This window comes from Asterias rubens, chromosome 7 (genome assembly GCF_902459465.1).
Source record: "Asterias rubens chromosome 7, eAstRub1.3, whole genome shotgun sequence".
Classification (NCBI taxonomy): domain Eukaryota; kingdom Metazoa; phylum Echinodermata; class Asteroidea; order Forcipulatida; family Asteriidae; genus Asterias; species Asterias rubens.
This window is the reverse complement of record NC_047068.1, coordinates 20,803,129-20,817,832: the sequence shown is the minus strand read 5'-3', so window position 1 is coordinate 20,817,832 and position 14,704 is coordinate 20,803,129. Positions and strand designations below refer to the sequence as shown.

The 14,704-nt window shown below is 39.1% G+C and overlaps 2 protein-coding genes across 4 annotated transcripts in view; one reads left to right on the top strand and one right to left on the bottom strand.

The window, feature by feature from the left end:
- LOC117292512 (syntaxin-8-like) overlaps nt 1–3,130 on the top strand; it is a 41,306-nt gene extending 38,176 nt beyond the window's left edge. Inside the window, exon 8 of the mRNA XM_033774582.1 lies at nt 125–3,130. Within this exon, the coding sequence (XP_033630473.1) occupies nt 125–192 (68 nt within the window). The 3' untranslated portion in view covers nt 193–3,130. The remainder of the gene's footprint in view (nt 1–124) is intronic.
- A 2,084-nt stretch (nt 3,131–5,214) lies between these two features.
- The window catches only part of LOC117292194 (netrin-1-like), a 57,233-nt gene continuing 47,743 nt past the window's right edge, over nt 5,215–14,704 (bottom strand). For all 3 annotated transcript variants that reach the window (XM_033774148.1, XM_033774149.1, XM_033774151.1), the window contains one exon: nt 5,215–6,187. In XM_033774148.1, the coding sequence (XP_033630039.1) occupies nt 5,874–6,187 (314 nt within the window). In that variant the 3' untranslated portion in view covers nt 5,215–5,873. The remainder of the gene's footprint in view (nt 6,188–14,704) is intronic.

Below are 14,704 nucleotides of genomic sequence, written 5' to 3'. Positions count from 1 at the left end.
AGAATCATGTTTGCTGACTTTTAGGTTGTTCTTTTCAGAGCAAAGGCAACCCCTGACAGATATTTCTCCAGCAGACAAAAAAAGGCTCAATTTTGTTCTTGTTTTTGTTTTTATTCTTTTGTAGCGTTCTATATCGTCATGCTTCTACTTCTTATTGCTATTGTTGTTGTCATCGCCATCCCCAACTCCTAGTCACCCTCGCAGACAACGTAAAGAAGCCACACTGCTGTCATCGTAGCGTCACACACATGTCTAACAGGATGTTATAGTATAATACTGTAGCTGTTGGAATCAAACATTGGGCCTATGGACATGTCACGCTCAGGGGTCTATACAGGGTGTCTCAAAAAAAGCTAAATGCTTTTGTAATGCTGCCGAATAAAAAGTATATGATTCTGGTGGAAGAGGTTTATATGTATGGATAGCTTATGGATTCAACTTTCATATATGACACCAAACAAAGTCCGAAAATAATTCATGATTGGTTGAGCACTGCTCACTTTTGTAAAGGGTATGAAAATTAGGCTGTGCAGAAATTAGGCTTCCAATCTGTGAGAGCTTTGGAGCTTACAAAATTCACTCCAAGATGTCAGCTACATGTACATGTACTTGTTCTTCCATGAGAAGTGCACCCAAGCAAGAATTATTTTTAGAGTTTTTGGTGTCATATGAAAGTTGAATATATAAGCTGAACCTTTTCCCCCAGAATCATTTATTTTTTATTCGGCAGCCATTTCAAAAGTGTATAGTGTTTTGAGACACACAGTAGTGGTAAGATATCTGCTGTAGAATACGTAGGTGGGTTTGAATCCCACCTCTGTGTTGGTTCAAATAAGACTTCAAGAAAAGCACTCAGTGCTTATTACACATTGGTGTAGGGTAAAAACTATTAACTAAGGGTTCAAATCAAAACCTTAGTGGTATACGGTATGCCTAGTTTTTTTTTTCTTCACACAAATATTTGGGGGAAGGTACAGTGTGATCAAAAATGATCATAATTTGTTATGATTGTTTCTTTTGAGAAATACAATTCTAAGTTGAATATTGTTTTTGATAATAAGTATTTCAATACTATTTTTGTATAAAAAAATTGATATCTGTAAATAAAGAATTATACATAGTAGATGGGTTTAATGTGGTATACATTTGTAATTTGTAACTTAAATTTTATTTATTTATTTAGTTGTTATTGTTTTTGTTTGGGGGGGGGGGATATACAATTTTACCCCAAAAGATATTTGTATTTAATATTTTGCAAGAAATAGTATTTGGCAAGCTTTGGGTAACATCGTTGTAAACATGGAAATACCTATGTTTAATCAGAAAAGTGCAATGAAACTTATCAGATCTCGCAAGATGCCACCAAGTTATAAGTGTGTATACTGGAGACGATGGCTAAATGTGGGACCTACTAATGTACAGCCTTTACCACACATCGGCCATCTTTATCGTGTTCCTCATGTATGCAATCACGAGCACAGCACTGATCCTCATACACAGTGAGGTATCAGACTATTAAGGCTCCCAGTCTCACCTAGGTTTTGGTTAAAAACACTCTCTAGTAAACCAATAAAGACATTCATTCACTCAGCGTGGAATATACATGTACAATGTTTTATTGTTTAAACAAGTCAAAGCAAAACCCCTCTCTGCTTTTACTAGGACCTCGGTCCATTGAATGAGAATTTACATCATTCCATTTTGCTATAAACAATAACAGGTATTGTGAGCTGTTTATTCAAAAACAAGAACACAGTTGCAAAATGTCATTGTATTGTATTTTAGAGCAGAGTAGACGTTCAACACATAAATAGCACTGTTCTCTATTTGCAAAATAGTCTTAAAAACTGGATTCATTTATACACGTTGTAATGTCAGATGCAGTAATCTGGGCTAAAGATAGTTCCTGAAAAAACGCCATCTTTACAAACATTTGGGGTTTCTGTTGTAAGCTTTTGAGTTGCGTCAAGCGTTTTAATCTTTCTATGCAGCCAAATGGTGCACTGATAAATCATGCGCAGGATTTGTCTAGAACTGAGGCCAATTTTATGGCTGTGCTTACCGCTGAATTCTGAGCTTACAATCACTGCTTGCAGGGCTATTTCTGTGCTTAGGCTGAGTAAGCAAAGAATGTCTACATGATGTAGTAACATGGAGTACATACGCAGTACGCTCGGGCATAGGCCAATATTCCCTGCTAACCCATGAAATACGCTTGACATCAGCACAGAATTCCCTGCTTCCGAAAGCGTAAAACAAATTCTTCTGAGCTGAAATTGGGACCTGATCTGGGCGTTTACACATAACGCACAGTTTAGCATTAACATTTTGTTTCTATCATTGCTCATAAAGATGGCCTCATAAAAGTATAGGAACTACCTGTTGGAATGTGTAACTATTCAGACTTAAGAATTTGTATTATAGCGATATCAGCATGTACCTAAAAATAGAATGTTGGATACCATGGATATGCTCTCTGAATTCATGAACTATTCCTAGATACCATTTATACTCTTATTTGTGAGAGCAGTACACATTGAAGCATATTATTAAATAGAAAGCAGCACAGGGAGGCATAACATTGAGAAATACACATGGCGATGACAACATTTTATCACAATTTTTGTTGTAAAAAGCATTTTGAAAATCTGAAGATTAAAGCAGACATATATATATCCAATGAACTTTTCTTTCTCTTTTTTTTCCGTTTGAAACATTTTTTTATACAAAATACATAAGTTCTAGATATTACTGGTTTAAAATGTGAGTACAAATTCAATTGAAGTATACTACCAAATGATTGGAAACCCTTGTAAACTCATTTACTTCTGAGTGTCCTATTGTTTGAAGCCTGTACATATAATGAATACATCGTGTTGGTTCACTAATTTATCTATAAACGTTAATAGACGTTTATTTTATTCATGAATGACAGTGGACATCCTTGTGTACAGTATATGGCTTTATGTTGAATACACTTTATAAGTAATATTTGAATACTATATTTTTTAATCTGCAAATTGCAGTGAGTTTAATCATTCAACTAAGCATGTTTCATCCAAAGGAATTAGCCACTTTGCCATATACTTTAATTATTCTAAATAACAGTTGAAGAATTTGTATCACCATATCTCAGTGACTGAGTACATTTATGCCAACTTTGTATGGTATGCTTCAAGAAAATTGTATCTTAACCAACTTATGCAAATTAAGGATGAATTTTGAAAAATACTTCTAAAGACAAATTTTGCAAGTACATGTTATTCTATACTTCTTAAAATCAACGTGACTGTCTTACTAATTTCAGCCAGGATTAATTGCCAGGAATGATTGAAAATGTAATGTACTTTACATGGGGCATGCTTTGTATGTGCTGGACCGTTTTGATATTTGAGTGTGACCGGGAGCGTACCTCAAAAAGAAACAGATACATTTTTCACGCAGTAGAGAAACAGGAAATGATATGCTATGACTGTATCCTACAAGGGGAGTCTTTGAAAGAGGATAGGTTTCCACATCTTAATTTTCTCGCTAAGCTAATTAACAGGTTTTTCAATCAATTATAATCAGTTTTTAATTGGTTGACTTTGTCAGGTTAAGATTATGTTCTGAGGCAAACTGTGCAAAAGGTAACAACCTGAAATTTAAACCCATTTTGCAAGATTTGATCACATTTATGGATAACCTGCTTGGAGCATAAATACATTTTTCAAAAAGAGTAAATAGAAATATACAGATTCTGCTTTTTTCCTTCCTTCCTTTTCCCACTTTTTTTACCCTTCTGCCTCTAAGACATGAAATTCCCAAAACACTGAGGAGGTAAAATTCTTCGGAAACATAAATATGACATTTACATACTATTATTCAAAAAATAAATCAGTTGAAATTCACTGGTCTCAAAAAAACAAAACAAAAACAAAAACGGAACAAAATAGTAACAATAAAAATAGGAAAGCGAGACTTGCCAGTTTAAATTAATAATCTATTTACAAAAACCGTAATTACTTAATTAAAATACATTGTGGTATAACAAAAAACTTTAGCTTACTGAATAACTCAACAGTGTACTAGGATGACAGATAAGGCATACATACAAATTGGAAGCAAGATGCACCAGACTAAAACGCCTATTATTTTCAATATGATAATACGGTCTGGCACCACAATCAAAGCATAATACTGGGGTTAAAAAAAATAATAAAAATTACCAATACAGATCATGACAAGAGAGTAAAAGAAAAGTAATTCCTTTTTTAATATTAGAAATGTCTACAACAGTGTATTAAACATCGCTCAAAATAGTGTACAGCGGGGCCTTTTCATATAATACAATTGTGCAGCCTTTTTACATTGCCAATCAATTTTATCTAAAATATGTTTTTTATTGTTTTTAATAAACAATAACCTCTTTCTCATAGAGTTAAAATACTATTCACAGTTGTTTTCTTCCTCGGTCAGCCATTTTGGTGGGGTCACATCATAACACACAGATCACTTTGTACACCTTTTTTGATAAAAAATAAATTATAAGCCACATCAATAAGCCATTTGCGAGTAAGAGTTGAATAATGTCTGGTACAATGACTTGCTTAGTCTTAAGTTACCACTGACTATTCAGACAGTTGCTGCGTCACTTGATTAGGGGTAAGGTTTTGCTTAATTACGTAAGAGACGGTGAGCACCCAAACACAATTCTGAATGGATGTGTATGGCACATTGGTACCAGGGTCTGCTCATCTGGAGGTTGCTATGTAAAAGCTTGCCCTGAACCAGTTGACATAGCAACTGTCTCTATAGACCAAACTGACGAAACAAAATTGGTAGCGCCCTCTATTGAAAAACTAACAACTGCAGTGTCTTTTTGTGCATAATCTAGGCACTGAAGACACCGCAGCAAATGGTGCACGGTGCTCAACACTTGCGCGCTCGTTGGGCACCTGGATTGGTGTATAGTCTGATGAATTCAAATTTAAGTGGTAAGTTGCTATCAAGCACGTCATTGTACTAGACAATATTCAAATCTAACGCGTAAATGCCTTATTGTAATACCTTGCATTCCAAAATAACTGTTCTGGCTGAGGACTCTTTTTCTTCTCTAATATGAGAAGATCAGTGGGTGCCACAATTCCAGGGGGTCACCTGTACCCCTAAAGGCCCCCACTATGGTTGGATGCCTATAGAAAAGACAACTACCCCCTCTGTTGATGGTAACCACCAATTTATTAGAAAAAATGTATTTTCCTATTCAGACATGTGATCCTCTTTTAGTTAACTGTTTCAACCTCTGTTAACCCTAATCCGTTTGCAGTAACGCCATGTATGTATCTACTTGCCAGGTATATACATGTACATGTATATTAAAGTCTTTTGAGAAGTTGTCTTTTTGCTGTATATTCTGCTACAGCAGAGTAGATTTCTCAGTTCTGAAAACCCTCTCGCCTAGGAGCAAGATTTGTAGTATGTGCTTCTTCAAAAGAGATAAACAATTTACACTAAGCAGTACACTCAACATGATAGTCTATTATGATTATCCAAGATTAAACATATAATAGAAACAAATGTTTGTATGTATATGTATGTATATAAAGCTTAAAGCTTGATTGGGAGAAACGGGGTTTGTGTAATTGGGGAGGGGGTAGGAGTAGGTGGGTTTTACAAGGGGCTGATGCTTGTACTTAAAAACTTGTCCTCGAAATAGGGGACAATGAAAGAACACCGTGGGCACAAAATACTCTTGAGAAGCAACAAATAAACCGAGTTTCCTCAAACTCTTAGGAAATCATCGTAGCAACCATTCATGGTTGCCATTATAACTATATTTGTTCATTTTTCTCACTTGGTGGGAGGAGACTGAGGGGAGGCTGGGGGTCTAACTAGCACTCGTTAGATCGCTCCTTCCGTTGGAACTTTCTCATTCTCTCGTTCCAATCGTCCCTCCACTGCAGCACAATGCTGCGGCTGTCTGTGTAGATGCCGTCGTGGTCCTCGCTGTCGCTGCCCAGGATCAGGTACTTCTTGCCCAGCCTCAGCTTGGGACACTTGCAGGTGAGGTCCTTTCGGGGCACGTACAGGAACTGGTCGCCCCGTCGGATGCGCCGGGCACCGCGCTTGAACACCGAGAGAACGTTGATGGTGAACTTGACATACTCTTCCCCCATCTCCCGCGAGAGGACATGGGCCTGGATAACTGGAGGAGAAAGAAAAAGACGAAGAAAGCGATTTAGAATGACTGATTGCATGTGTTGTATCTTCAAGTGGTGACTTTTGGGGGATCAGGTTGATTAAGTGGTTTCTTTATCCACTGCCTTTCACCTTTGTTGTCCCCAGTTCGAATCCCACCTTGGACCAGAGCCAAGTGGATTGTTTTGTCAGACCCTTCCTGGTTTGTCAGACCCTTGCTTGGGTTTCCCTATTAATTAGACAGAATGAGCTCTGCCCCTCCTCATGCTGCTGCCCCGCCCCCTCATACCAAGATGACATATGTATAAGTACAACAGTGCCCTCTCAAGTATGAATCCATCTCAAGAGTGAAAAGGTTAAAGTTCATCTTCATGGATCATAAAACAACGTTTGATTCTTGGTGATCCCCAACGCTGTTACAGGAGAGAGAAAGAGGGCATAGAGAGAAACACTGCACACAATCTACAAGATTGACTACATTCAATGGGACATATCGAAGCCAGCACTCCTGGAAAAACACTACTTTGATAATGACAAATGGGACAGCTATATAGGCTGCAATAACACCTGCATAAAGCATGGGTCACAACCCGGGGTCAGAGGGCAAGCTTTTATAGGCAACTGGGTCACAACCCGGGGTCAGAGGGCAAGCTTTTATAGGCAACTGGGTCACAACCCGGGGTCAGAGGGCAAGCTTTTATAGGCAACTGTGGCATTCATACAAAAAAATAATCATCAAACTTGGGTTTTGCCTGCAGGAAGGTAACATGTATCACAAATGTTTTTGTCTCCTCTGAAAATCTTGAAATTCCAAGGAATGCTCTACACAAAAAGAGAGAGCAAAATGTGCGGCTTGATCCCCTCCCCCAATGTATAAAGCACAAACACAGCCCTTTGAAGGAATTAAACCAAGTCTTGCACTGTTGCGAAGTAAGAGTGGGGGAGAATGGTTGGTGTTGATAAAAAGGCTGTTCAAATATTGAGTCTTGATTTTAAAGAGTCCCGTAGCTCATTGTGGTCGTTGTAAGCGCATTATTGGCAATAGCCTATGGTCATTTTGACTGAGATTTGGGAGTCCACCGGGTACCTTTCCCACACATATCAATGACCAAGGAGATTGTTCATTTTGTTTCCCTCTCCTTCTGTGTTTGCTTGTCTGTCTCGGAGAAAAACATTCAAGTGAGTGGTCGCTTTAAAGTGGTAGTTACTGCTAGTTATCACCATGCAGTAAGACTGGTCCCTTCAAAGCAAGCCTGGTACCTTCAAAATGTGATCAGTCTAACAACTGGTTGTTTTGAGAACTGTGTTCAAGACTACAGGACTCGAGTGCCAACTGATGCGTTTCTTCTGTATACGGCAGCTTTTTAAAACCGCCAAACCCATGACTACTGGCACATATTTGGCTTAAAGCAGGCATGCAACTTTTCAGCTGATTTCCTCTTTTGCATATTCAAAGCAGTGCCACATAAAACTGAAAAACACTGTAAAAAAGTTAAGTGTGATCAGCCATTTTTTATTTATTTATTTATTCATGTATTTTATGTATTTTGGTTTTTTTTTTTCGGGGGGGGGGGGGGGTCACTAGAAAGGTGCATGTCTGTATATCGCGTGCAAATACTGAGCTTGTTGTGGATATAGGAATGTTCAACGTGCATTATTATTCATTTCTCTACCAAAATCATGAGAAGAAACCCATGTACTGTCACATAAGCTCATTATGCTATTCGTGCTGTGTCTGGCATGTTGTTTTGACTGCCTCTGTTAAACAGTTTCCTCAAACCCCTCCAGCAAACTTACTGCGACCCGTAATTGTTTTGAGGGTTTTAATTAAACAAGCAGCTCTCTGTGCAGAGTGAGTGGTTTAACCCATGAGAGACGGATGAAACACTTAGAGCTAGCCAGAGGTGATTGCTCGATCAAATTCAGGATTGCAGCTTTTTTCATTTGATGCACCGCTATATGCAGCTATTTATCGAGCGAGAGCGACGGGTCTGTAACGGTAGAGAGAACCTGGCTCCTGGGGACACCGAGAGGTCGCTTTGTTTTAAAGAGGAAGTTTGATGTGCATTGCGGAAAAATTTGTATGTGAATGTGTATAAAGTTTTTGCCATACTTAGCACATGTGTCCATGTGGATATTCCTGAGTCAAGAGTGACCCGGATTCGGGTATGAGGGCAAGAAGGGTGCCAGATTTGGGGTCAGCGTGACTTTGTTTTGTGCTAGTCAAATTGCAAGAAATGCATTTTTGAAGAGGAGTTATGATATGCATCACGGAGAAATTTGTTGTGAGCTTTTAAGCCATACTTGTACATTGTGTTTCTCTGGATATTCCTTGATGTTGACTCGGATTTGGGTTTGTGTGGAAAGGAAGGGGGGAGCAACATTGTTCAATATAAAAAACCCGTTTCTGACTCTCTTTTTCGACTCATGAATTAGTCAGACTTAGTCAGAAATTGGTCCCACATTTTAGGCCTGGATGTTGGGTCAATTATAACCCTGGAGTTTATGAGAGTCCAGGGGTGGTTTTCACAAAGAGTAAAGACTAGTCTCATATTGAGTTAAAACGGTTTACTCGTCCTTAATTAGGCCTAGTCAACTAAGTTTGTAACAACTCCTATAAAGAGTCCGTGGACTTCTAGTCTCAAGCTGGACTACCTTTGTGAAATCGACCACAGGCTTCGAGCAGATACAGTTTTAAGGTGATTGATACAATGTGCACAGTAATACATCAAATGAGATCTGAGCTTTGAGATTCATTCGGTATTATCTCTTTAAATGGGATGAGAGGAAGGGACGTTGGGAGTTATTGATGTTTCTGAAGAGTATGAGTCTTTATCCCCATTCTTTATGTATTGATCCTAGTAGATACCTGAGGCAAACTCTTACATTACGTATTACACACAAGGTCCGAAGAGAATTACTGACATGATAATGCGATGTTTATGACTCAACCTTTTAAACCATGAAGGGGTGGGTTGAATTTGCTAAAATGCAAAGGGAAAAAAGGTAGAACACCTGTATGAACAAGATTGGGGTAAAAATTAGTTTAAATCAGTTATAGAGTTTCTGTCTATTATTTAGTTTCAAGGTGGTGTGATTTAATACAGAAGGGGGACAGTGGAAGCAGATACCACTCCCAGCAATAATAATATAGGTTTCTTATATGTGCTCATATTCGTCACTCATCTCAAGGCGCTTAAACATACAGTATATAGTTTTCCTGCGAGGTACATGTATGTGGGATTACGTTTGATTTATAAGACCTACTCCTTTTTACAAAGAATGTAATAGTTTACAAGGTGATGTGGTGCATTATGCAGTCGAGCATACTGGGAGCACCGGGCGAGCCCCTCTTCTTTGCGATAAGTGCACTGGGTTACGTACGTTACAGAACACACGGGACTAACCGCTTTACGTCCCATCCGAAGGACAAAACAAATGGCAACACGAGTATAAAGAATCATCATTTGTGGCTGTTCTTGACTTTAATTCCGGTGGGATAGGACTGATAACTACCTGTATACCGGACAAAAACGTTTGTCTGATGTTTTACATGCTGCTGTGTTTAGGCCTATTACTCACACTCCAGATGGGGTGAATTAGATACAGGTAAAAGGAGAAAAGTTGCGAATTATGTGGGCCAAAAAAAAGAGGAATTTACTGACTTCTATGGTGTACGCAGGCCTGTATGCTTCTTTTTTTTCTCCTCGGTAAATGGCACCCTATCGAGGAAATGTCTACTAGAGCATTTTAAGGGCACTAAGGCCATGGCCAGAGGGCATGGAGGCAATCGCCTTCGTTGCCTCCGTGAAGTATCAGGCCTATGTAGGTGACTCATTTTCTAGACGGCAGTGATAACAGTTGGGGGAATAGCTAAGCAAAGCAGACAGAACTGAGTACAGTTAGGGGAATAGCTAAGCAAAGCACTGATATCTGGCAGTGACAAGGTGACAAGTTACTGTAGGTGAGGATGTCCCTAACACTTCAACAACACATTCCGTGTAGGAAACAGCTAATATTTCACCAGTTAGAATTGAATCGTAGATGTCAGGATTGGGGTGGAGGGTCGAGGGGCTCTGGGGCTCGGGAGGGTCGCCAGGGCTCCGGAAGTTCGGGGCTCCGGTATCTCGGTCAGAGTTGACTTCATACTTTTGATACGAGGTCCTTGTCCCCTGAATGAAGTGCAGTCGATAGGGGGATGTGGCTGCCAAACACCAGCCGGGCACTAACCACAGACATAAAGAATCCAGGTATTTTATTTTACTGTGGCAATAACAGGCATGCTAGTTTCCATACTTTAGTCTGTATTCTGATTATTTTTTCCTAGTAAAAAATCTGCAAATATTGATTAAACAGCCTAAAAAGTATTAAAGCCATTTAAACATTTTTTTTTTTTTTGGGGGGGGGGGGGGGTTGGCGGGAGGATTAGGGAGAATGCCATTTACCTTTTCAATCTTATACCATTTTGCACTAACCGTTTCTTGGATCTACCGCAAAGGTCAAGGCCATCTACATGTATCTGCTTGGGGCATCCCCCATCTCGCCGGGCTTTAGTGATTGGGAAAATAAGGGCCTGTGAATTACGGGGTAACTGGGGAAAACTTACTTGTCTAACTAAGTTAAATGACGCTAAATGTACCCTACAAAAATATGCGTGTTCATGCTTCCTGATGATCAAAAAATCATGGTATCGAAGGATAAATAGCATACCCTGTGGATATTGCATGGTTATATTTAGAATAGAAAACTATGTTAAATACTATTATACGGATATGGTACTTTCTAAACCGAATTTCGTTTTTCCATCTCGTTCAATATTTTAACGAATTTGACTGCCATACCTAATACAATCAATAATTGCTTTGGTTTGATAGGTTTTAGTTTTCCAAACACTTGGACTTGGATTGACAATAAGCAGAGAAGGCACCAGGGAACTGCACAGATGAGTCAATAAATGGTCGATAGAAACTACGGTATACTATCTAGTGATGATTCAGCACATTTCCAACCACGTTAGTGTTTGCCTTCATCCTTGTGGAGGCACTTTATCAATTTAAAACTTTAAAAAGGTTCAGTAATTGTAATCGTATAAACAGTAAAGACTGCGATTTAGTAAGTAATAATAGCCTGTTGAAATGCCTATTTTTGTTGATACGGTTTAGTTTATACCAGTCACTGCCCCGCCCTTTCGCTTGTTAATGAGCAACGTTGTGAGAAGTAAGTAGATGGTTATATTATAATAATAATAATAATAATAATAATAATAATAATAATAATAATAATAATAATAATAATAATAATAATAATAATAATAATAATAATAATAATAATAATAATAATAATAATAATAATAATAATAATAATAATAATAATAATAAACTACAGCATTTATAACGCGCACTTTACTGAGAAAGAGAAACATTCAAAGGCGCCGGTCAAGTTTTGTCAAGATGTTGGAAAGCAAGCAAGAACAAGTGTGTTTTGAGTTTCTGCTGGAAGAGAGTGATGTTGTGTAATTGTCTGAGGTATTCTGGCAGTGAGTTCCAGAGTCTGTTTTTGCGCCCAGAGTCTATATTGCGCCCAGGTAAACTGGACATGAACCAACAGCTGTAAGTTGTATCACACCATTGTATACACACAATCATTCGTCAAATTGTGGTTTTCAAGCAAAAAGTGTGGTTATGTTTGTAATTTCCATGACCTTATACGACACGTCTGCAAAAGGAAGCGATATATCGGTGAAAACTAGTGCAACGGGAACCTTGTTTAAACCACTTACAAACCTGACATCATTGGGATACAAATTTGTACACAAGTTGTTTCTTCACATTAAAAATTTTCTGTTTCTTATCAAGTTGTATAGGTCGACACCCCAACAGTAATTAGTTTTTTCCCTCGTTACATATAATTTTCACAAACTGGATAATTTCCCTGGAAAAACAGAATACAATGAGAACATTAGGCCTACGTGGCTTACACACCTGCCGGAATCATGTTCACGTCTCCACTACCGAAAGAATGTTATACTTTTCGTAAATATGATTACAAAAGAAGGTGTAGTCATATACATACACGTGTTTTTTTTTAAATTAAAGTTGTTGTAAAATGTTTTGAGCAGAAGCAAAACCATGGTGGCGAAATTTGTTTTTGTTTGGGGGTGCTTTTTGTTAAATCCAGCATGGACGAGGAGCGTACTTGCGACAAATAAATGCATGATGAATGGCTGTCTGACAAATTCAATGGATGTCTGGCAAGTTCATTATATAACCAATTCCGGACAACATCAGCACCATTTGACATTTTGTTTTCATAATGAACTTGCAGACTTTACAGTTCACAAATAAGTCGCACCATATTTTCTGCTTAATGATTGCAAACCACAAATTTAGGCGTACATTACTGTGGTAGGGTTGGTGGTCCTAACATAGCATTCGCAAAACTCTTGAAAAAGATCACAGAGTTGATCCTGCGCCCCGAGCCTATTGATATTAGTAACAACACAATCTCTTGGGGTTAATGACCAAGTGCAAGACAGACCGCCACTTTTGATTGGCCAGTCATAGTTACAACGCCCCAACGCAGGAAGTAACAACTTTCACTATTGGTCGCTTCGGGGCATGTGATGGGTGTGCGGATTGGCTTGTGTTAGGAATAAAGTTCGATCCTGCTGGGAATGAAAGTGTATACACATAACAGTCCCAGTGATTGGTTGCTCATGGCGATCGGGCTTTCTTACAGCCACTCATCATCCTGAAGCAGGAAGGAGTCATACCGGGTTGTAGTAAAAGACCGCTGATTGGTCGCTTAAGGCAGAGGGCATTGTACTACTCTGTGCCACCTCGACACCAGGTTCTAGGGATCCAGCCACACACCACAGGGGAATGAACTTCATTTGGGGTCCAGGTATAATGTTCACCCCTCACCGCTTTTACAGAAGCACACTTCTGTCAGTCAGTGTTAAACTGTCCTATTTTTAAAAACACAAGCGGGAAAGCGTGTGTACTCTTATTTTGTGGATGTTATTAGGGACGTTGCCTTGAATAAACACCAGTAACGATATAAATTCACCGCGGACTTTATATTTGTTACTGGGTCAAGAGATCAAGCTGGTGTATAGCAGCTGTTTCTTTCACAAGTTGGTATCGTGGTCGTCATGTAAAACAAACAGCGCGTAGGACTTTCTTGTTTATTGGATTTCGAGGCATTTGATGGTGAGGTATAAATAATATTTGGTTTGCGGTAACACCATGCATACTTGGTAGATTTTGTTCTTAGAGAACTGTCTTGCTGTATCGTCATATGAAACGAGCAGCGCGTAGAAATGTCTTGGTTAAAAAAAAACGGTATTTACCAGAACGGCTAGATGAATGTTGTTGGTGTTGTTGAACGACAAACCTTTCAAGTGCTGTGGGAAATACCTGTTCTCTTGTCTGAGCTGATGAGCATATCACAAATAAAGCATAAACTATGTTCTTGTAATAGTTATACTCACTTGGCAAAATAACATAAACATGCATTTGTTTTGGAATACACCCCTACCCCCAGTTCCCTATTGTTTATTTCATGAACTTAGACATTCACAGACAAAACGTTTGTCGTTTCTCAACCTGAACATATTGAACAAGGACCCTCGCCCTTGCTGCATGGACTATTATCACCCCATCAGACCTGTTACTTCACGGCGAGGAAACGAATGCGCGTGCCCCATGTCCCCTGGTTGTTGCTTTTGGTGCCCTTAAAAATGTACAATTTTCTCATTGGGTGCCCTTTACGAAGGACGTGCACTTGCCCTTTCAAAAGCGAAGCATACAGGCGTGCCCCCAATACTTCATAAGCCGACAATTAGACCCTCTGTTATAGATGTGTCTTTCTCACACAAAATATTACAGTAAAGTCTGAGTATACATTATTTCCGTTTGATTCTGTTTACCTATTAGCACCCAACCTAAATCTCTGTTGCTCATAACAAACAAAAACACCCTGGACCTTTCGCCAGCGATGTATGCTCTTTTTAACCCTGAGGTATCCTTCTAGATTCCTGTACGATTCCCGTCAATACCCATCAGCATTAAGTGCTAAACACCATACAAATACCAACAAAGACTGCGCTAAACATCCTTTGCGGCACGGTGGAGCCTGTACAACACATCATCAGTGTTGTGCACAGATTTGAGTGGACGGCTGTGGTAGCTTTGCTGAATTAGAAAGTTTTCAACTATTATGGCTTCTTCTTGTGCAGGGGGCGGGGGGTTTAGGGGTAAAAGGTAGGGGGTTTCAGGGGTTATTGTTGTCGGTTTGAATGAGCATCAACGAGGTGGGAGAATACACCGTGATGTTGCGGTACTCGGAAGGCAGTCTCTTGCTCTTCAGACACCCGTTCAAGATCGCACGCCTTATATTCGCTAAAGGGGTCCTTCTTCCCTCTGAAGTGCCGCCACCCTTACAGAGGTTAAGACCCAACAGAAAACAGGCTTCGGTTAAATTTAAAGGCACTGGACACCTTTGGTAAATTGTCAAAGACCAG